The sequence below is a fragment of the Apus apus genome, chromosome 23 (genome assembly GCF_020740795.1).
Source record: "Apus apus isolate bApuApu2 chromosome 23, bApuApu2.pri.cur, whole genome shotgun sequence".
Taxonomy (NCBI): Eukaryota; Metazoa; Chordata; class Aves; order Apodiformes; family Apodidae; genus Apus; species Apus apus.
Genome location: NC_067304.1, coordinates 2524726 through 2546255, shown reverse-complemented (window position 1 = coordinate 2546255; position 21530 = coordinate 2524726). Strand labels below are relative to the sequence as shown.

The window sequence follows — 21530 nt, the reverse complement described above, 5'->3', positions numbered from 1 at the left end:
GTTTGCCTGTTCTCTTGGCACTTCGAGGAGTTTGGGGACAGAGACGGAGCTGCCAGCGGGTTTTGCGTTCGAGCTGTGTCCCCCGGGCACCCTCCACCGCGGCAGCTCCTCGGTCCCTGCTGCCTGGGGAGCTGTAATTAAGATCCAATTCTCCTTTGCTGCTCGCGGGGGGGGGGACGGAGCTGGGGCTGGAAATTGTTCAGCCTTTCCCCTCCCATCACCGAGCTCACAAACAGAGGGAGCTGTTCCCGACCGCTCCGATGCTTGGGAAAATCACCTGATTTGGCACAGACGCCCCGTTTCCGCGTCCGTCCCGGCCTCTCGCAGCCCTGAAACACGGGTGGGCTCCACTGCACCCCCACCCAGCACCTGTGCAGGGGGACGGGTGGGCTCGAAACAGCCCAGCCGAGCTGCGAGGGGGCCGTGGTGGGGGGCTCTGCACCAGGACCCCAAGGAGGAGGATGGAGGCTCAGGGCTTGCTCTCCGTGCCCTCCGGCAGTGCCACGGGTGACTCACAGGTGACCCATGTAGCCCACGCCCCATATGCCAGCTCGCCCCGTGTCCCTGAGTCACCGCCCCCAGCCTCGTGGCAGGTTGTCCCTGTGTGTCACCAGCCCTCCAGCCCCTTTGCTGTGACACCCACCCCAGCACGTGGCAAGAGGCCCTCAGCACCCCGAAGAGACCACGGCCAGAACACCCCAAAAGACACCGGCCAGGAGCGACCTTCGGTGACCCCGGCGGCTCCATCCTCCATCCCAAGGTACCCTCACCCCACTGGGGAACAATCCCACCCAGGTGGAAACATCACCCTCAAAGTTTCCAGGCGGGCTGTGGTGGGCTGGGGACGCGGGTGGGGGGCTGGGGGCGGCACTGAGTGGGTCCCCCTCTATTTTTGGCTGCGGGGGTGGGGGGGAAGTCACAGCGCAGCGGCCGGAGCCGGGGCGGAAAGCGAAGCGGTTTGCTTTCATCATCCGAATCTTTGTGTTTGCTTTGCGAAAAGGCTGGTTTCTCACCCCAAATTTATATATATATATATATAAAAAATCCCCCCAAAACCAACCCCAAACAAACCCAGCCGGGGTTGCGCTGAGCGTCGCCCCGTCCCGCTGCTCCAAACTCGCGGGGTTTGAGGGGGGATGTGGGGTGTGAGGAGGGGGGGGGGGTTCAGCCTCCAGGACTGCAAAACACCCAATTGCAGCTACAATTTGCAGCGGCACAAAACCGGGGGACGCCCCCACGGGGCCGCCCCCGACCCACCCCCCACCCCCTCTCCCCCAGCACCGCCTCCATGCTGCCCGGACGCCTGGGTCCCCCCGGCCGTGGGGGAGGGGAGGGGAGGGCAGGACCAGCCGGCAGCTGCTTGCGGAGCCGGAGCCCGTTTCCTGCTCGTCCTCGCCCGGCTTGCAAACAGCCCTGAGTCCCTCCCCAACTCTGGGGTTGTGCCTCAGTTTCCCCCTCCGGAAGGGTTCTGGAGGTGAGTGGGAGATGGGCAGAGCATCCTTGGGGGTGGGGGTCAGGGAGGGTGTCCCCCGCCCCCGTGTTCCCCTACTCCCGTGTTCCCTCCGCTCGGATGTAGGGACAGAGGGGACAGCATCTCGCCAGCCGGGTCCCTTCGGCGTCGCTCCGGGCACCGCCCTGCTGGGGATGAGGAGGGTAGCAAAACCGAGGGGTGATTTTGGGGTGCTGGGGTGGGGGTGGGGAGTTGCTCAGCCCCGCCGTGTCCTCCTGCCTGTCCCCGGGATGCGGAGCGGGGATGCTCGGGGGCAGGGGCAGCACTTTGTCTCCTGCTGCCGCCTTCCCAAAGCCTCTCCCGGGAAGCCTGGCCGCGTGCAACCCCCCAAAGTTTGGTTGCAAGAGGCATCTCCCTCCGTGGGGCTGGTGCTGAGCAGGGGGCAAAATCAAAATGAGCTGGGGGGGGGGGGGGGGCAGGTTTGCTCCCCCTCCCGTTGTTGTCTCTGCTCAGGGCTCCCTGGGACGTGGTTTGTGGATCCCCTTCAAGGGGCAACGCCAAAATGTCCCGCAGAAGTGTTCACTTCTGCTGGTGGGTGGGACCTGCACCTCCGGGAAGGGGGGGGATTGTGGCATGTGCTTTCCCGGGGGGGTTTCTGCACCCTTGAAAGGGAACCTTCTGCACCGCGACACCCGTCCCTGCAGCTGTCGTGTCTGTCTCTGCCCTCACCGGTGCTGGTGGCAGGTTTGTCCCCTCTCTTCAGCCCTTCTTCTCCCTGCAGCCCCGTGCCAAGAGGGGGGCTCAGCCGGGGTGTGGCCCTGCACCCACATTCCCAGCTCAACCCAGAGCAGCCGTCAGGGATTTTTCTCCTCCCTCCAAGGATTAAAAGCCAGACAAATTAGGGCAGGTTTCCATGGGGTCGGCTGTGGTGATGTCCCTGCCCATTCCCAAGCCTAGGATGTTTTTCCTGAGCTCTCGGAATAGCAGCACCCACTGCCTTTCCCTCTTCCCGGCACTGGCCCAGCTCGGCTAGTGGTGGAAAGCAGGAGCTTTGTCAAAGCCTTTGGACTTGGACTGCCAGAAGAAACCCTCCATCCTGCCCACTGGCCGTGGGGCCATCCCCAAAATTGCTGGAACGACTTTTCCCAGGGCCCAGCCCAAGGTTTCTCCAGGCTGGATCCCAAACGTGGAGCAGCCTGATCCATGGCTGGCTCGGCGAGAGGCTCGGCTGGAGAGGGATCTGCTGCTGCTGGAGATCTTCCCAGCTTTCATTAGCTCCGTATGGAGCCGTGTCCTTTCCCACCCCATTTTCCACGTGCTTGGGAGACATGAGCTCACCAGCAGCCCAGCACCCCTGGGGCGGTTCCCCCACCCCCAATCCCCAAGGGGCTGCGAGGGCAGGGGGGTGGAACCCTCGAATTGCAAAGTGGGATGGGGGTGTCCCTGCTCCAGGGATGCTCCACATGTACCAGCCCTGGGAGATGTCCCCATTGGCATGTCTGGAGCCACCCTAACGAGAGCCCAGTCAGGACTGGCTGCAACGCCCGCCCCCCCCTTCCCCCCGGCTCGCGGGAGTGGTTTTAAAGGAATAAGTGCAAAAGGAAAACGTGGGGAAAGCAGAACCAGAGGTAGCCTGACCCAGCACCGTGCCCCTCCTCACTGGCACTGGCTTTTGTGGGCTGAAAACTGTTTGTTTGCTTCAGGAAGTGAGTAGCCCGGAGGGGGTTCTGTCCTTGCTTGCAGTTGTGGAGGGGGATTCCTGCCGAATGGGACTCGGTGTCGGCACGAGCATCGTTTCTGTAGGCAACTTGTAACACAAGGCTTGTTGTTCTGCCTCTTCCAAGCCTCCCTGCCAAAGCACCGGGGCTTGAAAGCTTTCCCGGGCGCTGTGCTCCCCCCTTTCCACGCCGGCATCGTATCCAGTAGGAATTGAAGCCTTGAGATGTGGTTTGGTGGTTTTTTTTCGGAGCCAGGGGCTGGTGATGCTGGAGCGGGTGCTGCCAGGAGGCTGCTCTGCTGCCCCATCGCCCTGGGGCTGCTGCCTGGTGGCCTTGGCAGGCGCCAGCGCAGGAACGTGAGCTCCCGGGGGTGGGAAAAAAAACCCGTGAGCTCTCGAGAGGGGGGAAAAACCCCTGAGCTCCCGGGGGAAAACCCGTCCTGCTGGACTGGAGCAGGACACTGGAGCCCGGCCAGCCAGGGCAGCCTCCCGGGCAGCTTCCCGCAGGAGGGCAGGCACTCTCCGGTAAGGTTTGCAGTGCTGTGCTGCCTCAGTTTCCCCAGGCTCATTCCATCCCGCTGGCAGCGTTCGGGGGAGGAGCAGAAATCAGTCCCCCGGTCTCAGAATGCGTCGGTCGCGTCCTCTGTCCCCTCTGGGGACCGGTCGGTGACAGTTCCCACTCCGGCCCGACTGGATGCTTTATGGCTGTGTCTGCCCAGGAAGGAAGAGGTTAAATTGTCGGGATTTCCTGCCGGTGATGCTGGGGAGGGAAGGTGACCTCCAGAACTGCTTTGCATCCCCGGTGGCTCCAGCTGGCCTTGCAAAGTGCCGTGTCAGAAGCTGCTGGAGCGAGACCGAACTTGAAACCCACCCGGAATTTGGGCTTTCTGGACGAAATTTAAGCTCAGGCTTCAACGCCCGCTTTCCCCTGCCCCATGGAGGGCAGTGTGGCTTGGACTCGGTGTCCTTCCCTCTCTGGCATCCTGTGGTGGCTTCGGGGTGCCACTGCCTGCCCGTAACGCCGAGCAGGAGAGGGCAAAGAGCGATGGTTCAAAGGTAGGAGCACTCTGGCTTCCTCCACCGGTTCCTCCTTGGCAGCTCCACGTCTCTACTGGCTGCTTTGCTGGGCTGGGGGAGATTTTCCAGCTCTGGGGGTTGGTGACTACGGCTAGAAAGGAATCAGCTTTGGGTTTGGGGGTGGCAAGGTGGAGATGGGCATCAGATGGTGCCGGGAGCAGGAGGGGGATGCAAGGAGTGCTGGTCCCCTGTGAGATGCCGGCGACAAGGGGGGGGTTTGGGGTGCCCGTGGGGGGGGGATGCACTGCACCCCTCCTCCTGTGGGTATCCTGGTGTGATGGGGTCATTTCTTTGGTGGTTTGGCTGTTTTTTGTTTTCCCCACTGGCGTTTCCTCTGTGTTAATCTGCTTCCGCCCCGCTCCGGGGGTGGCAGAGGCGGAGTTGGGGTCGGGAAGTCGCCCCGCTCTGCTTGCAGAAGCCAGGCTGGTGGGATGGGTCCAATCCTGCTCCCTCCTGCCCCAGGGCTGGGTTTTACTGGGTTTTGGGCCAGCTGGAGTTTACCCACCACAGCTGGGAACCCCCCCTCTCCCTGTCCCTCCCTCAGCGAGGCCAGGGGTGAAGAGGAAGGAAGTGGCCTCTCTGCTCCAAAGCACCTCACTCTGCTCTGCTGCTGCAGGTACACACTGTATGGAGGAAGCCACTTGGTGCCACCGCAGCCGTCCCCTCCCCTGACGTCACCACCGCAGGGTGACACGGTGGCTCTCCGGGTGCAGCACCCGTGGTGGGGGGGAGGCTCCTCCAGCCACTCCTGGAAAAGGACCCCGCTTTTTCCGTCACCCAACGACACCCCTCAGCTGGGAAACCTTGCGCCGAGGCACCAGGTCTGGTATCGGGTGGGCTTGAGGGTGGGGGAGGTCCAGGAGGGTCCCTCCACCCTTATCTCTGCCACCTCTTGCCAGGCTGCTGGGTGAGGAGGGATGAGTGTGGCAGCCGACGAGCCGGGCAACCCGGCCCACGCCGTGTTCGAGAGGTTCCTGCGCGCTGGGCAGTGCCGGGAGGTGCTGGGCTGTTTTGGGGAGCTGTGCCAGCACCTGGGGCTGCAGGGCAATGGGCTCCAGCTCTACCACAGCCTCAAGGCTGCCCTCAACTACTGGAGTGCCAAGGCCCTCTGGAGCAAGCTGGATAAAAAAGCTGGGCACAAGGATTATGACCAGGGCACAGCCTGTGCCAGCACCAAGGTACTGGGGACATGGGGGTCTCTCCTTGCCCTGTCCTTGTCCCCAGGGTGAAACTGGTGAAAGCATCTTGGTCCCCACCCCAGGGAAGATGTGGGATGAGCCTGGCAGGGGGTTGATGGGGCTTAATGGGGCAGGATGTTAATTAGCACCTCTTCCCTCCCCATGAGATGGTGTCACACTAGTGTCACCCAGCCAGCAGTGTCCTTCCTCCTGGCTGCTCCTCACAGGGGTCACCCCATGGGGGGCTGGAAAGGGGCAGAGGGACCTGCTGAGCCCTTCCCAGGGGGGCAGGAACATGCAGGGGTAGGATTTTCCCCTGGAGGTCCCTATTTCTGCTCCCCTGTCCTGGGACTGGTGACTTTTGTCTCCATCTCTGGTGCCTCGTTGTGCCCCCAGCCCTGTGCAGATCAAAGCCCTGGTTTTGACCCTGTTGCTGGTGAAATGTCCCCATTCCTGGGCTGCTGGAGGTGACACACGTGCCTGCCTTATCTCCCCGAGAGCTTTGATTGCTGCTATTGCCCTGGGCCAAGCCAAGGTTCAGGCAGCCTTACACCCCACAGGGCCCCCCACTTTGCAGGGAAACTTGGTGCTTCCAGCCAGGGGGAAAGAGGGGATAGCGGGGAGGGCCAGATCCCGACCACGGGAAAGGGGGAGATGCTGCTGAGCACCCTGGGGAATTACCCCATCCCCAAACCCCAACTCTTGGGGGGTGACTGTCCCCTTGTCCCCTCGGCAGTGCCTGGTGGTGGGGGCTGGTCCCTGTGGGCTAAGGGTGGCCATCGAGCTGGCCCTGCTGGGCGCCCGCGTGGTGCTGCTGGAGAAGAGGGACACCTTCTCCCGCAACAACGTCCTGCACCTCTGGCCCTTCACCATCCACGACCTGCGGGCTCTGGGTGCCAAGAAGTTTTATGGGCGCTTCTGCACCGGGACGCTGGACCACATCAGTGAGTTGGTTTGGGTTTGCTGGGGTTTTTTGAGGGGATGGGGAACCAAGATCTGCACCGCCGGGGTTGGGGACCAGGGACAGAGGGTGCAGCCCTGAGTGGTCCCTCTCCCTTCCCAGGTATCCGGCAGCTCCAGCTGATCCTGCTGAAGGTGGCTTTGCTCCTGGGGGTGGAGGTGCACATCAATGTGCAGTTCAAGGGCCTTGTCCCCCCCGGGGACAAGGCAAATGGACAGGGTAAGGCATCGCCGTGGGTGGCATCCCTGGGGACAAGGACAGGGATGCAGGTGGCCACTCTGAGCCCTCCCCCAGTCCCTCTGCTCGCCCGGGGCATGGCTTTTTGGGAGGGGATGAGATGCAACACTGTTCCCACCCTGGAGCAGGTCCCAGCTGAGAACCAGCACGCTCGTGACCGTCCCTCTCCCTGCAGGCGGCTGGCGGGCGGTGCTGCAGCCCAGCTCCTCTCCCCTCAGCAACTACGAGTTCGATGTCCTCATCTCAGCTGGTGGCGGCAAATTTGTCCCTGAAGGTGACAGCGGCGGGTCCCTGCGCCCCTGAACTGGTATGGGGGGGCTGGGTGGGGGCTCACCCCTCTCTATCCCGGCAGGGTTCAAGCGGAAGGAGACGCGGGGGAAACTGGCCATTGGCATCACCACCAACTTCATCAACCGCCACAGCCGGGCCGAGGTGGAGGTGGCCGAGATCAGCGGCGTGGCCAGAATCTACAACCAGAAGTTCTTCCAAAACCTCTACAACAAAACAGGTCGGTGGCCCCAGGGGTGCTGAGGGGTCCCCGTCCCATCCTGGTGCAACCGGAGGCTCAGCCCTGGGATGCCCCTTGTGTGATGGGATGCATGTCTCCTTCCCCCCCCCACCCCGTGGTACCCCATTGAAGGGGACATTTGGTGGCTGAGCCTGGTGTGGGGGTTCCCCATGGTCCTGGCTCTTCCCCATGGTCCTGGCTCTTCCCCATGGCTCAACTCAGCCCCTTCCCCATCACCAGGCATTGACCTGGAAAACATCGTCTACTACAAGGATGACACTCACTATTTTGTGATGACGGCCAAGAAGCAGAGCCTGCTCAACAAAGGGGTCATCCTCCAGGTGAGGGGGGCAGGATCCTGGAGGGTGGGATGCAAATCCTGGGTGCTGGTTTGGCGGTGCACCCCTGGGGGGGTGATGGCTTCAGCAGAGCAGTGTCTCATGCCAGGGGAAAATCTCCTTTTGGAGGGCTGACAGCACCAAGCTGAGCAGCACAGCTACACCCAGAGCTGGGGGAGCAAACACGGGTGAAGGGAGGTGGTTCTCCTCTAGTCTGCTCCTGTGAGACCCCACCTGGAGTACTGCATCCAGTTCTGGAGCCCCCAATACAGGCGGGACCAAGATGATCCGAGGGCTGGAGCAGCTCTGCTCTGGAGACAGGCTGGGAGAGCTGGGGTGTTCAGCCTGGAGAAGAGAAGGCTCCAGGGAGACCTTAGAGCACCTTCCCATGCAGGGGGTTGGGACTGGGTGATCTTGAAGGTCCCTTCCAACCCAAACCAGTCTGGGATTCTGGGATTCCATGAAACACCTTCTGCATCCATCGGGCTCCATCCCATCCCTGCAGGACAAGGCAAACATCGAGAGCCTCCTGTCCCCGGAGAATGTGAACCGGGACGCCCTCCTCAGCTACGCCAAAGAAGCTGCCAACTTCTCTACCCACTACTGCCTGCCCCAGCTGGACTTTGCCCTCAACCACCGGGACCAGCCGGACGTCGACATGTTCGACTTCACCTGCATGACACGCTCGGAGAACGCGGCGCTGGTGCGGGAGCACAACGGGGCCCGCCTGCTCCTCGGGCTGGTGGGAGACTGCTTGGTGGAGGTGAGGGTCCCCTTGCAGCACCCTCTGTGCCTCAGTTTCCCCTCGCCCTGCAAGCTGCTTTGGTTACAGGATATTCCCTGAGCTCTTCTCATCCTGACTGCCCCGTGCACCCAATCCCAGGGGACAGGCTCCCCAGTTCCCAGTAGTGGGATGCTTCAGTGGGGTTCTCCCTTTCCCTGGAGATCTGGGATGGGTTGGGGTTCTCCCTTTCCCTGGAGATCTGAGATGGGTTTGGGGTGGAGGAGCAGCCCAGCTCCTCCCCAGACGCGGCCATACCAGCCGGGGAGGTGACATCTCCCTGTCCCGCCGCCGCTCCCTGCTTTCATCCCTGGCCAAGCCTGGCAGCTCCTGGCCTCCTCCCAGCTGCCCTGACTGGCCATGTAGCTCCAGCTCCATCTCCACCTCTCTCCACCTTTCCCTCCACAGCCCTTCTGGCCCTTGGGCACCGGCGTGGCCAGGGGTTTCCTTGCTGCCTTCGACGCCGCATGGATGGTGCGGCGCTGGGCGGCCGGGACCCCCCCGCTGGAGGTGCTGGCTGAGCGGTGAGTATGTGTCCCCCTCCCCATCCTGCTGGTGCTGGAGTGGGTGAGGATGGTGGCACTGAGTCCAGCCCTGTCCCTTGCATCCAGGGAGAGCATCTACCAGCACCTCTCGCAGACCTCCCCGGACAACACCAACAAGAACATCAGCCAGTACAGCATCGACCCGGCCACGCGCTACCCCAACATCAACCTGCAGGCCATCAAAGCCCACCAGGTACCTGACCCAGGTCCCCAGGCATCAGGGTGACACCAATTTCTATGGTCCCCTGTCCCCAGAGGCTGCCAGGTTGAAGCTGTTGGTCCCCAGGGGATTTAATGCATCACCTGTGGTGATTCTGGGGAGGTGTGGGGGGGCGTCCAGGGGTCCCAACTCCCTGCATGGTGCTGCTGGCTTTGTGCAGGTGGTGACCTGCCACCACTGTGTCCCCACTGGCAGGTCCGGGACCTCTACCTGGTGGGCATGGTGGAGGTGGATCACAAGAGGAAGAGCGACAACCGGCTCAGCACTGGTAGGAGCAGCCAGTCCTGCCCCACAGGCTCCAGGACCCCCTTTTCCTCCCAGCAGCCCGTGCCAGGGCAGCTCCTGCCCTGATTTTCCTCCTCATCCTTCTTTTCTCCAGCTCTGGCCGGTGTCCAGCTGGCCACCAAGCTCCTCCCTGCAGCAGCTGTGTTCCTATCTTGGTGGCACCGCTGGTTTCCCTTCCCTCTGCCCACACCCCCCGGGGGGACACGGCCTCCCCAGCTGCCTTTGCTTCTGACCCAAACTGTTCACCCCGTGAAATATCGAGGGATACTTTTATCAACTCATTTATTGAGCCCTTGGAAGGGGGGTGTGGGTGGTTGTGTCACTCCCATGGGACCCCTTCCTCACCAAAGCACTGATGCTTGGGGGGTGGGAGCAGGCTGGAGGGGTGTCCCCTGCCTCTTTGGGCTGAGGACACGTGTCACCTCCCCCAGCTGTCTCTGGAGATGCCTACGAAGAGCTGCTGAGCTGGTGCCAGGCCAGCACGGCCGGGTACCGCGGCGTGGCCGTGACCGACTTCACCACCTCCTGGACCAGTGGCCTGGCCCTCTGTGCCCTCATCCACCGCTTCCACCCCAACCTGCTGTGAGTGCCCGGGACCCCCCCCCTCCCTGGGACCTCCACCCCCCTCCCCGGGACCTCCACCCCACTGCCAGGCCAACCCAGATAGCACCCATGTCTCCCTACAGGGACTTTGATTCCGTGGACCCCCAGGATCCCATCCGGACCCACCAGATGGTGCTGGACGTGGCAGAGCAGGAGCTGGGCATCCAACCAGTGCTCTCCAGCACTGAGATGGCCACCATGGCAGAGCCCGACCGCCTGGGCCTCATCACCTACCTCAGCCAGTTCTATGAAGCTTTCAAGACCTCTCCAGGTAGGAGATTTTGGGGAGGTTTTAGCCCACCCTGAGCCTCACCAGGGCTGGCTGGGTGCCCCCCCCTGCCTCCCCTTGCAAGGTGGATGCCACCAGCATGGCCATGTCCCCTCTGTGCAGATGTGGAGGAGGTCAGCAAGAAGCCACTGTCTCCCCGGGGCACACGAGGGGCCATCCTCTTCCTCAGCAAACTGCAGAAGAGCCGGACCCTGACCCACAAACGTGCCCAGGTGAGGGGTTTCCCTCCACCCAGACCCTCCCGACACCCCAAAAACCACGTGTCGTGTCCCCCCCCCCCCCATCCTAACCTTTGCATTGGTAGGATGAGGCCCAGAAGGATGCTGAAGCCAAGAGGATCCGCAGGGACCCTGAGGTGGGACTGCCCCGGGGGTCTCCAGGGATGCTCTGCAGGGGGCAGTTGGGGTGGGAGAGCAGGGGGGCTGACCTCGGGTTGCTCGTAGCTGGACACAGGGCTGGATGGAGACACTCCAGATGGTTCCCACGAGCCGCCACAAACTGCCACCACGGACCCAGGGCAGGTGGGTGCCTGGGGGGGGGGGGGGGGGACGGGGGGCACCGGTGGGGCCAAGCCAAGGGCTGGGACTTGGGCTGTGCAAGTGAACGCCCACGGGCTCCCGACTCCTCCCTGCCTGTTTCCTGACCCAACTGGTTTTCCGGAGCCAAGACTTGCCGCTCCCTCCCCCGTGCCAGCAACCCTGTCTCCAGCACCCCAGACCCACCCCTGCAAGAGAGGCAAAGCACCCCCCCACCCCTCTCGGAACACCCCCCGGGGGGCAGGGTGGGTGCCAACACCCTGGTGCCACCCCCGACCTGTCCTCTGCCCCCTGCAGCCAACGTGCCGTGGGGACAGCAGCGACGCCTGCTACTTCTGTGGCCGCCGCGTCTACATCCTGGAGCGATCCAGCGCCCAGGGACGCTTCTTCCACCGCGGCTGCTTCCAGTGCTGGCAGTGCGGGACCACCCTGCGCCTGGGGGACTACACCTTCCAGCAGGAGGACGGTGAGAGGAGGGCGCTGGGGAGAGGGGTGGGGAAGGGCTGGAGGCAGCAGCTCGCAGGTGCATCAGACACGGGGGGCGGGGTTTGGGTTCTCAGACGGGGGGTTTTGGGTTCTCTCCAGGTCATTTTTACTGCTCGCTTCACGGCCCCAATCCGCCCAGCATGGATCAGCTGCCCGAGGGGGTGAGTCGCCGTGGGTCCCCACGGGTGATGGGGAGAGGCAGAAGGAGGAGGTGGGGAAAGGGTGTGTGTGTGTGTGTGTGTGTGTGTGTGCTTGGGCACAGCCCCATGCTGCATCCCCCCCACCCTCTGCCACTGGCTCTGCCATAGGGTGCTGCCCACCCAGCTTCAGCCGCCGGGAGCCTGTCTGTGTCCCCCAAAGAGGGAGCACCCAGCCCCCCGAAGTCTCCACCACCAGCCCCACAGCTGGAGGCAGAGCCAGAGGATGCTGCAGGTGCTGGAGACGTGGAGGAGCAGGAGCTGCTGGCACAGCCCGGGGAGGATGCAAGGGAGGAAGAGGAGGGTCCGAAAGCAGAGCCCCAGGAGGTGGTGGAGGAGGGTGAGGAGAGCGGGGGCAGGAGGAAGATCGTCCTCACACCCCTGGAGAAGCTCAAGCTGTCCACGCTGAACCTCACTGGTGAAGCAGAGCTTGAGCCACCACCAAAGCCAGCACGTCTGCGGCTCCAAGCAGCATTCGAGGCCCTCCCTGCCCCATGGCAGAGACAGGGCTCCTGGGAGGAGGAGGAGGGGGAGGAGATGGTGGAGGAAGGTAGGTGGCTGCAAGCCAGAGCTCCCTCTGGTACCCTGCAGTGCCCCAGGTCTTGCTTGTGAGGCAATGGCTCAAAATGGCTCTTTTCTTGCGGCAGCTTTGGAGGAGAGTGACAGTGAGGAAGAGGAGGAGGAGGAGGAGGAAGGCACAGACCTTGGCATCATGGCAGAGTTGGTGGGTGGTTTCCCTGAGGAGCAGCAGCTCCCACCAGCCTTGGGGGGGGTCACTGGGGCTCTTGGTGGTGTCTCCTGTCACCAAAGCACTGGGTCCTGCTGTGCTGGGGGCAGGAGGTTCCCAGCAGAGGGACTGACCTCCTGCCTGTGCCACGGTCCCTTCGCAGTGCCTGGAGCCAGGAGAGGAGGAGAAATATCCCACCTGGAAGCGCACACTGACCCGCCGGGCCAGGGAAGCCCAGATGAAGCGGTTCTGCAAAGCCCAGGTAACCCCATGGGGCAGAGCCAGGTCCCTGTCCCCTCCATCCCTCTGCTGGTGGCCCCGTGCAGGGAGGTGCCAGCCTGTGGGCAAGCACTGCCCTTCCCTTGCAGTCCATCCAGAGGAGGCTGGAGGAGATCGACGTGACCTACCGGGACCTGGAGCAGCAGGGAATCAAACTGGAGAAGTTACTCCGGGATGAAGGTGGTAAGATCAGGGTGGAGAGGACACTGTGACCCCACCCCCCCCCACACCCAGCCAAGGGGTCTGTGCCCTGCTCATGCCAATCCCCCCCCCAAACAGACACCCCAGCCGACAAGAAGACACAGTGGATGAACCAGCTGCTCTACCTGGTCCAGAAGAAGAACTATCTGGTGTCTGAGGAGTCAGACCTCATGATTGCGTAAGGGGGGCTGCTCCCTGGCTGGGTGTGGGGGCTCGGCTCCCCCCCCAGGCCCTCCCCTCGAGCCCAGCCCCCCACTTCCCTCCCCACAGGGTGCAGGAGCTGAAGCTGGAGGAGCAGCAGTGGCAGCTCGACCACAAGCTCCGGGGCTACATGAACAAGGAGGGTGAGTTGCCAGCACATGGGGGTTCCCTGTGCATGGTGAGGGGAGCAGAGCCAGGGGCTGTGCCCCCCAGCCCAGCCCTGCTCCAGCCCCCTGTCCCCACAGAATCCCTGAAGACACCCGAGGACCGCGCAGCCGAGCAGGAGATCCTGGGGCAGCTGCTGGAGGTGGTGAACAAGCGCAACGTCCTCATCCACCTCCAGGAGGAGAAGAGGCTCAGCGAGCTCCAGGCCTGATCCGTGCAGCCCCAGCACCTGCTGATTCCTCCCTGGGGTGGGGGGGGGACAAGCAGCACCCCCACCCACCCAGCTGAGCATCACCCTGAGCTGCTCCTGAAGGTGGTGATGCCTGAGCTGCCCGTGGGCAGCTGCTGCAGCAAATCCAGGTCCCCGCTTGCCATGCAGGGGCTGGACCCGCTGTGTGGGGAGACATGGAGGAGCAGCCCCTCCCCCCCCCCGGTTTTGGGGTGCAGAGAGGGGGGTCCCCGCGCTTGGCTGGACTGCCTTTGCCTTGTGCTTGCTTGAAAACAAGATTTGGGGTTGGGGGGCTACAAAACACGAGGGTTGTGGTGACTCTGCCTGGGGCTGCTAAAGGAGGAAGCCCCCTGGGAAAATGGGGGTCTTGCCCCGTGCAGGAGGTCCCACAGCTGTCACCACTCTCAGGGGACACTGCCTGGAGATCTGGCCACTGCATCGGAAGGGCCTTGTCTGGCTGAGACCCCCGTGCTCGGGCTGAGCCTCAGGACAGGCTCTGGCAGCACCTGGTGCCGAGGGGAGGTGGCTCCATCAACACCCAGCCCTGTGCCACTGACACTGAAGGGCTTCACTCCCTGCAGCAAGGATGTGACCATGGTCACCAAAGGCAGGTGACAGTGCAGATGCCAGACATGGAGGGAGTAACCCTTGGAAGTCACCCTGAGACATCCTTCCCAGCTGAGGACATCCATCCTAGCCTGGGACATCCATTCCAGATGAGGACATCCATCCTAACACAGGACATTCATCCCAGCCTGGGATATCCATCTGAACCCAAGACATCCATCCCAGCCTGGAACATCCATCTCTTCCAGGGACATCGATCCCAGCCAGGGATATCTGGTTCTACAAGTGGGGCCAGTGACAGCCTGGGCTGCTCCCACCACTCTGCATAGCTGCTGTTGGGTGCCACATGTACTGCAGAAACCAGGGACAGAAGCCCCCCTGAAAGGCCTCAGGACCACAGAAGGTTTTTTTTTGGTCCAGTAGCTCCCCAAGGGGATTGCCCAGGGCTGGCATTGTGTGACAAGGGACACTGGTGGCCATGTCCTTGCCCCTTTGGGGTTTCTCCTGCTTGACGATGCCACAGTGGCCTTTGCACAGACCTCTCAGACCTTTCTGGAGTCCCCAGTTGTTGTGGGGTGAGCTCCATGCCAAATGGTGCTGTGATGGGCATGGAGTGGGGGGGGGGTAGGTCCTGGGCATGGGTCCCCCCCCATGCTCAGCCCTCATCCTGTGCTTCCCCACACCCTCCTGCCTGCCTTTGGTTTGTACCAGCCCTACTCTCCTGCTGCAATTCCCCCCTGCCCTCGAATAAAGCCTCCCTGACTGGTGCCAAGGGCTAAAACACCACCTTTATTTTCTACCCAAGTCCAATCCAGTTGCCAGACCAGTCACCAGGTTCCCACCAGGAGCCCCTGAGGTTCCCCAGGTGAGGGGGGAGGGGGTGCTGAGCCCCTCGAGCCTCCCGGCCACACCAGTGGGTCCCTCTGGTTAGAAAGTGTATATTAAAAAACCAGCAATTAAAAACCACCTCCTCTGGTTCCTGCGGGGGCCAATGTGACAAATCTACCCCCCCAAAAAAAATCTTAATGTCCCCTCTTCCCCCACCCCCCCCCAAGGAGGCAGCTGTCGAACTCGCGCTACCGAGCCGGCCGCAGCGCTGCTCAGCTAAAAACACATGGGCTAAAAAAAGGGGCCAGGATGGGGCTGGGGATGAGGGGACACACAGGGTGGGACCCCCCCCCAGGGCTGGGACCCCTCCCAGGGCCCCCTCTCAGCCATGGCTGGGCTGCTCCTGCAGCGCCCGCAGCACCATCCGCATCTGCTGCTCGGTGCCCTGCAGCATCTTCACCTCCATGGTGTGGAAGACGTGGAGGCCGGCGGCCAGGAGGAGGATGCCGATGGCCAGGAAGGCCAGGAGGGAGAAGGAGAGCTTGGGGAAGGGCTGCCCAGCCCCCAGCCCCACCAGCGTGCCCAGCACGGCCGCCGCCTGCAGCAGCAGGAGCAGCAGGGCCAGCACGGCCATCCTGCCCGAGGAGTACCGCTGCCGCCGCGCCGCCCGCAGCCCCAGCTCCACCTCTGTCCGGGCCTCTGTCACCACGTCCACCAGCCTCGGCTCTGCGGGGGACAGGGCTGGCTCAGGGGGGGTGACATCCTCCCCGCCTTGCGCCCCTCTTTTCTCCCCCGTGCACCTCTCGGTGAGGGTGCACTTGCGCCCCAAGAGATGCCCGAAGAAAAAGGAAACATCCCCCAAAACTCCACCCCACTCCAGTCAGTCCATCCAAGAGCCCAACACCCGGTACGTGGGGGGCTCTGGCAGTGTTTCCCCCCCCCAACTTACCAGTGCTGCTGAGGGGGGCACCCACAGCCTGTCCCTGCCTCTCGATGTGCAGTGTTGCCATCACGGCTTCGTGGTCGGAGAGGGGGATGTCCACACCTGGGGCTGTCCCCTTGGTGGTCTTCAGTTCTTCACACTTCACTGTGAAGCTGGAGATGGCCTGGGCGAGGGGACGGGGGGGGGGGGGGTCATGCCAGTGTCACCCCCCCTGTCACCCACAGCCAGTGGCTGAGGGTCCCCCTGTTACCTTGTAGAGGATGTAGTCGATGCGGATGCCCAGCGGGAAGGGCAGCAGCTCAGCCTTGACAGTGAAGCAGTTGCTGGGGACGAGGGTGCAGCCGTCCTCACAGCCCTGGGAGCAAACACCCAGGTGGGTGGGGGGCTCTGGGTGTACCCCAGGACCCCACTCACCCGTGGCCACTCACCTCAAAGCGTGTGGCCTCGGCGAAGGCGTCCCGCAGCCCCGTCCAGCCCCGCAGCAGCCGGATGCCCACGTCCTCGGGGTGCATGTTCAGGTCCCCTCCCAGCAGCACCACATCAGCTGCCTTCGAGGTGTGACTGAGGGGACACGGGATGGCTGATCCCCTTCCCCAGGCCAGGCTGGGATTACTGGGAAGCCCTGCTCTCACCCCACGCCTGCTCACCGGATGAACTGTGCCAGCTCCCAGGCCTGCACCAGGCGGTGGGGCAGGTAGGCGTCCTTCTCTCGGCAGTACTCGGCGTGCAGCTGGAGAGGTGGGGGGCAAAGCAGCCATCACCCCCATGCTGGCACCTGTCCTGCTCCCAGGCTCCCTGCAACACCCCCCCCCAGCCCCTCTAGATGGTCCCTTTGGGGTCTGTCTGACCCCTGCCTTCATCCCATCCCCCTGGGGACAGCCAAGTTGGGGGGGTCACCATCCCCTCCCCGAGAAATATTTCCTTAAATCCGTGTATGGCCCCAGGACAGATAGTGCTGAGCAGTGGTTAAAGCAAAGGGACAGCAAAGGAGGGGTAGGGCCACTTGTCCCCCTCCTCCCCATTGTCCCCACCCCATGCCAGGTCCTTTCCCGGGGTGCTCACGTGGGTGACATAGACATTGAAGATGATCCCAGAGATCTTAATGATGACGAGGCCGACGGACTTGCCACAGAACCAGTCCCCGTGCTGGAGCTGTGGAGGGGAAGGGAAGGGGGTGGGGGGCCAGTGAGGCTCTGTGGGGCCAGGCACTGGGCACCAAGTGCCCCCCACCCTCCTCACCATGTAGGGGTACCCGTTCAATGAGTACTGGTACAGGAAGGTGTCCAGGATGGGGAACCTGGAGAAGACGCAGAGGCCACTGCCAATCACCCCGCTGCAGGAGGGGAAAAAAGCACAGTCAGGAAGTGGGGTCCCCCCTCCTGCTGCCACCCCCCTGAGCCCCAAGCCAAGGGGGCTCCCTGGATGCCTGGATCCCATTGTGCTCCCACGGCCATCCCACATTCCAGGCATGGAGACAGAGGTGACCTACAGCACCTGCACCCGTCTCTCCAGGTGGCAAACACCAAGGACATGGCACAGCCCTGCCACCGGCCCAGGGACAGCCCCGGGGAGGGGGGTGGCCTGGCCCCTCTCACCTCTGGAAATAATGGGAGAAGGGGTAGCAGCCTGCCAGCTTCGCCTTCAGGTCTTTGTAGTCCTGCTCACTCCACACCTGGAGGACAGTGGGATGGGCTGAGAACAGGTGCACTCATTTCATGGGCTGAGAACAGACACACTCATCTCATGGGCTGAGAACAGACACACTCATTTCATGGGCTGAGAACAGACACACTCATCTCATGGGCTGAGAACAGACACACTCATTTCATGGGCTGAGAACAGACACACTCATCTCATGGGCTGAGAACAGACACACTCATTTCATGGGCTGAGAACAGACGCACTCATCTCATGGGCTGAGAACAGACACACTCATCTCATGGGCTGAGAACAGATACACTCATTTCATGGGCTGAGAACAGACATACTCATCTCATGGGCTGAGAACAGACATACTCATCTCATGGGCTGAGAACAGACGCACTCATCTCACAGGCTGCCCTCACCTCCTGCAGCAGCGCCAGGTCGAAGCCCTCCCGGCGCAGCTTGTCCCCGATGAGCTGGACACGCTCCTGCCGCCGCTTGCTCAGGTAGCGGATGGCCCTGCCGGGGGGGGGTGGGATGTCACAGGGTGGGGGGACACAGTGATGGGTCCAGAATGGGGGAGGGGGGGGTGGTCTGGGCAGGGTGCAGACTGGGGAGGATGGGAGAGTAGAAGAAAAGGGCCACGGGGGGACATTGGGACTCTCTTGACCCTGTGGGGCTGGGAGAGTGGTGTGACTCCAAAAGGAAGGGGACATGGTGACCCCAAGGGGGGGTACCCTTCACCTGGTGTGGGTCCCCCTGTCCCCACCTGCACAGCTCTGACAAACCCTGGACTCACCAGCAGTTGAGGTCGAAGACGCGGAGCTGCAGGGGGGGTTCTCCTGCCATCGCTCACCAGGGCTTCTCTGGGACAACACTGGGCTGGGGGGGTCCTGTGGGGTCCAGGTTGGGGTGACAGCTCCTGGCAGCCGTGAAGGGCACAGGACAGACCCAGCAAGCCACCCCCTCCTCTCCCACCTGCAAAGCCCATCCATCCCAAACCCCAACTTGTCCCCAAACAGGGACCCATGCACCCCAAAACCCCACAGGTGACCCCTCCATCCCGCGGGTGGGGACACCAGTAGGCACGGGGTGGGGAACAAGTCTCCAAGCCCTTGTCCTGCAGCGTGTCACCTTCCAGGCTGGACTTTAAACAGGGGTTCCAAGCGGTGCTGGGAGGCACCGGCACAGGACACCCCAGCACCCACCCCCCCTCTGGGAAGCTACTTGTGTAGACCCCAAATCCCGGGGGGACCCAGCTCTGCCAGCGCCCCTTCTCCCAAGCCTCGGGCCCCTCTGTCTGTGCTAAGATTTACCCCAAAAGAGCAAATCCGGGTTGCTGGGGAAGGGGTAGCGGGGCACAGGCAGCAGGCACAGGCAGCAGGTACAGGCAGCCAGGAACAGGCAGCAGGCACAGGCAGCCAGGAACAGGCAGCAGGTACAGGCAGCAGGCACAGGCAGCAGGCACAGGCAGCAGGTACAGGCAGCAGGCACAGGCAGCAGGCACAGGCAGCAGGTACAGGCAGCCAGGAACAGGCAGCAGGCACAGGCAGCAGGCACAGGCAGCAGGTACAGGCAGCAGGCACAGGCAGCAGGCACAGGCAGCAGGTACAGGCAGCCAGGAACAGGCAGCAGGCACAGGCAGCAGGCACAGGCAGCAGGTACAGGCAGCAGGCACAGGCAGCAGGCACAGGCAGCAGGTACAGGCAGCCAGGAACAGGCAGCAGGTACAGGCAGCCAGGAACAGGCAGCAGGCACAGGCAGCAGGTACAGGCAGCAGGCACAGGCAGCAGGCACAGGCAGCAGGTACAGGCAGCCAGGAACAGGCAGCAGGTACAGGCAGCAGGCACAGGCAGCAGGTACAGGCAGCAGGCACAGGCAGCAGGCAGCCAGGTACAGGCAGCAGGCACAGGCAGCAGGTACAGGCAGCAGGCACAGGCAGCAGGCACAGGCAGCAGGTACAGGCAGCCAGGAACAGGCAGCAGGCACAGGCAGCAGGTACAGGCAGCAGGAACAGGCAGCAGGTACAGGCAGCAGGCACAGGCAGCAGGCACAGGCAGCAGGTACAGGCAGCCAGGAACAGGCAGCAGGCACAGGCAGCAGGCACAGGCAGCCGGGCTCTGCCTGCTCCCGCCGGGATTGCCGAGGGGCTGGTCCCTCCTGCCCCGCGCTCACCCCGGTGTCCCCCGCCAGGGCTGCCCCCCCCGCCGCTCCCGCCCCCCTCGCGGGCAGCGCAGCCCCCCCCGTCATATCCCCCGGGAACGGCGAGCGGAGCCGGGACGGGACCGCGGAGCAACAGGCGGGGCTGGCGGAACGGGAACGGGGCGAGGAGGGAGGAAAAGGGGGATCGGAGCGACGGGAGGAGCCGGGACGGGACCGCGGGGCAACAGGAGGAGCCGGGAATGGGAGCGGGAGCGGGACAGGGAGCGGGAACGGACCTGGATCGGGCCGGGAACGGCGCGGAGCCCCGGGACTACGCGTCCCGGCAGGCAGCGGTGCGGAAAGGGAGGGAAGGGAAAGGGAAGGGGCCGGGGCGGCCGGGCCGGGGGCGGAGCGGGGCGGGGTGCGGGGCGGGTGCGGGACCGGGAGCGACGGGACAGGCGCGGGGTGCGGTGTCACGGGGTGCATTGGAGCTGGGGGTGCACGGGGTGGGGGATGCCGGGGTCAGGGGGGCTCGGCACAGCCCTTCCCCTGGGATGCATCTGCACATGGCGCGGGGTCCTGCCCTGCTCAGCACCTCCCCAGAGCAGCTCCGACTGCTTTTCCCTGTTCAGGCTCCCTCCTTCCATCTCTTCAGAGGCCTGTAGGATCTTCCCTGATAACCCACTCCAGCCCAAACCAGTCTGGGATTCTCTGCAGGACCCCCCCACCTACCCATGGCACAGAGCAGGGGAGGGGGTGGCAGCGGGAGGAGGGGGCTCTGGGTCCCCCCACCTCCTTCGGGGACATCTAGTCTAGAGAGACAGCAGCAGGGCAGTGGTTTGCCAGCATTTGGGTATCAGCCTAGAGGTGTTTGGGATCATAGAATCATGGAATGTCTTGGGTTGGAAGGGACCTCTAAAGCTCCTCTAGTCCAGCCCCCCTACAATAAGCAGGGACATCTCCAACCAGACCACCTTGCTCAGAGCCCCATCAAGCCTCACCCTGAATGTCTCCAGGATGAGGTCCCCACCACCTCTCTAGGCAGCCTGTTCCACTGATCCACCACCCTCATATGAAAGAACTTTTCCCTACTGTCCAACCTCAATCTACCCTTTTCTAGCTTAAAACCATCACCCCTTGTCCTATCATTGCATGTCCTTGTGAGCAGCTCTTCCCCAGCCTCCCTACAGGCCCCTTCAGGCACTGGAAGGTGCTCTAAGGTCCCCCCAGGGTCTTCTCTCTTCTCCAGGCTGAACCACCCCAACTCCCCCAGCCTGTCTTCATAAGGCAGGTGCTCCAGCCCTCAGATCATTTTAATGGCCACGATCCAACAGGACCCATGTCCTTCTTGGGTTGGGGACTCCAGATGTGCAAACCCACTGGCCAGGATAGCAGCAGGGTTCAGGAGGGGCTGGCTGCCAGGCCCTGACCTGGGGCAATGGGAACAGGCACCTAAATCCCATGATTTGGCTTGAAGAAAGTAGAAAAGTGGCTGATGTTAAAAATGTCACCCTGTCCCCTGGCTCTGGGATGGGGTGGGGTGTATTGACAAGCCAAGGCAAGTGTTTCTTACTGGTAGGACAGACTCAGCAATCCCTTTACCTGATGGTGAAGGATGTGACCCCCTAAAATATGTGTCCCTGCACCCAGTGATGCTGTGGGGAAGGGTTTGCCATGGGGACAGTGAACCCAACAGGCACCTTTCCCAAGCAAACCCACCCCCAGTGACAGAAACCACAGCAAAACCACTGCTTGGCTGTGGCATCCAACTAGGTCCTGAGAGAACCCAGCCCAGGGGTTAAAGCCCTGGCTGTCCCAGCAAACCTCCAGAATTCTAAAATATAAATTCCATATAAACTTCAGAACCACTTGAGCCAACCCATGAACAAATAATTTTAATGGTTTTCTTTTTTTTGTTGGTTTTTTTTGTTTGTTTCTTTCTTTTTCAGACCGTAGTTTCGTGGAGCTCCACAGTCTCCTCTCTTTGAAGTTGGACAAGATACAGTAAACACAACAAATATATGATACAACCCATCACAGCTGGATTAAAAAAAAAAAATACACAAAAAAATATAATACATAAAAAAATGGGATTTTTTTTTTTTTTTTTAACATTGTGGACTGACACAGCTCTAAAAATGGTGATTGTAACCCTGGTAAGCTTTACAAAGTCTTTAAAAAAATAAAACAGTACTT

At 62.4% G+C, this 21530-nt stretch overlaps 2 protein-coding genes across 6 annotated transcripts; one reads left to right on the top strand and one right to left on the bottom strand.

Moving 5' to 3' along the window:
• Positions 1 to 434: 434 nt before the first annotated feature.
• Positions 435 to 14576, top strand: MICAL1 (microtubule associated monooxygenase, calponin and LIM domain containing 1). 5 transcript variants are annotated; one of them, XM_051639167.1, is made up of 26 exons: positions 435 to 760; positions 4861 to 5065; positions 5144 to 5422; positions 6159 to 6366; positions 6486 to 6602; positions 6796 to 6894; positions 6973 to 7128; positions 7369 to 7469; positions 7972 to 8229; positions 8656 to 8771; positions 8859 to 8985; positions 9208 to 9280; positions 9729 to 9879; positions 9984 to 10171; positions 10292 to 10401; positions 10494 to 10544; positions 10633 to 10710; positions 11023 to 11191; positions 11311 to 11372; positions 11520 to 11958; positions 12056 to 12132; positions 12299 to 12397; positions 12504 to 12597; positions 12694 to 12793; positions 12886 to 12959; positions 13062 to 14576. In XM_051639167.1, exons 3-26 carry the CDS (start codon positions 5162 to 5164, stop codon positions 13190 to 13192), a joined length of 3339 nt encoding a protein of 1112 aa, XP_051495127.1. In that variant the 5' UTR covers positions 435 to 760; positions 4861 to 5065; positions 5144 to 5161; the 3' UTR covers positions 13193 to 14576. The 5 variants fall into 5 exon arrangements, with proteins under 5 accessions (XP_051495127.1, XP_051495129.1, XP_051495125.1 ...); XM_051639169.1 differs by lacking the exon at positions 435 to 760 and adding an exon at positions 1376 to 1474 and having other exon boundaries at positions 12504 to 12594; XM_051639165.1 differs by lacking the exon at positions 435 to 760 and adding an exon at positions 1376 to 1474.
• Positions 14577 to 14837: 261 nt separating this feature from the next.
• Positions 14838 to 19688, bottom strand: SMPD2 (sphingomyelin phosphodiesterase 2). Its single transcript, XM_051639256.1, has 11 exons — positions 19631 to 19688; positions 17992 to 18085; positions 17615 to 17711; positions 17144 to 17220; positions 16788 to 16881; positions 16611 to 16700; positions 16196 to 16278; positions 15977 to 16109; positions 15799 to 15903; positions 15555 to 15711; positions 14838 to 15331 (listed from the first exon to the last, which is right to left on the bottom strand). Exons 2-11 carry the CDS (start codon positions 18039 to 18041, stop codon positions 14988 to 14990), a joined length of 1230 nt encoding a protein of 409 aa, XP_051495216.1. The 5' UTR covers positions 18042 to 18085; positions 19631 to 19688; the 3' UTR covers positions 14838 to 14987.
• Positions 19689 to 21530: the final 1842 nt, after the last annotated feature.

Coding starts and splice junctions, on each gene's coding strand:
- MICAL1 (XM_051639167.1), top strand. CDS start 5,162: ATGAGTGTGGCAGCCGACGAGCCGGGCAACCCGGCCCACGCCGTGTTC. Junction 7,129..7,368: donor AAACCTCTACAACAAAACAG/GTCGGTGGCCCC, acceptor CCCCATCACCAG/GCATTGACCTGGAAAACATC. Junction 8,772..8,858: donor CTGGAGGTGCTGGCTGAGCG/GTGAGTATGTGT, acceptor CCTTGCATCCAG/GGAGAGCATCTACCAGCACC.
- SMPD2 (XM_051639256.1), bottom strand. CDS start 18,041: ATGGCAGGAGAACCCCCCCTGCAGCTCCGCGTCTTCGACCTCAACTGC. Junction 16,882..17,143: donor TTCTCCCATTATTTCCAGAG/GTGAGAGGGGCC, acceptor CCCCTCCTGCAG/CGGGGTGATTGGCAGTGGCC. Junction 15,332..15,554: donor TGCCCCCCTCAGCAGCACTG/GTAAGTTGGGGG, acceptor TGTCCCCCGCAG/AGCCGAGGCTGGTGGACGTG.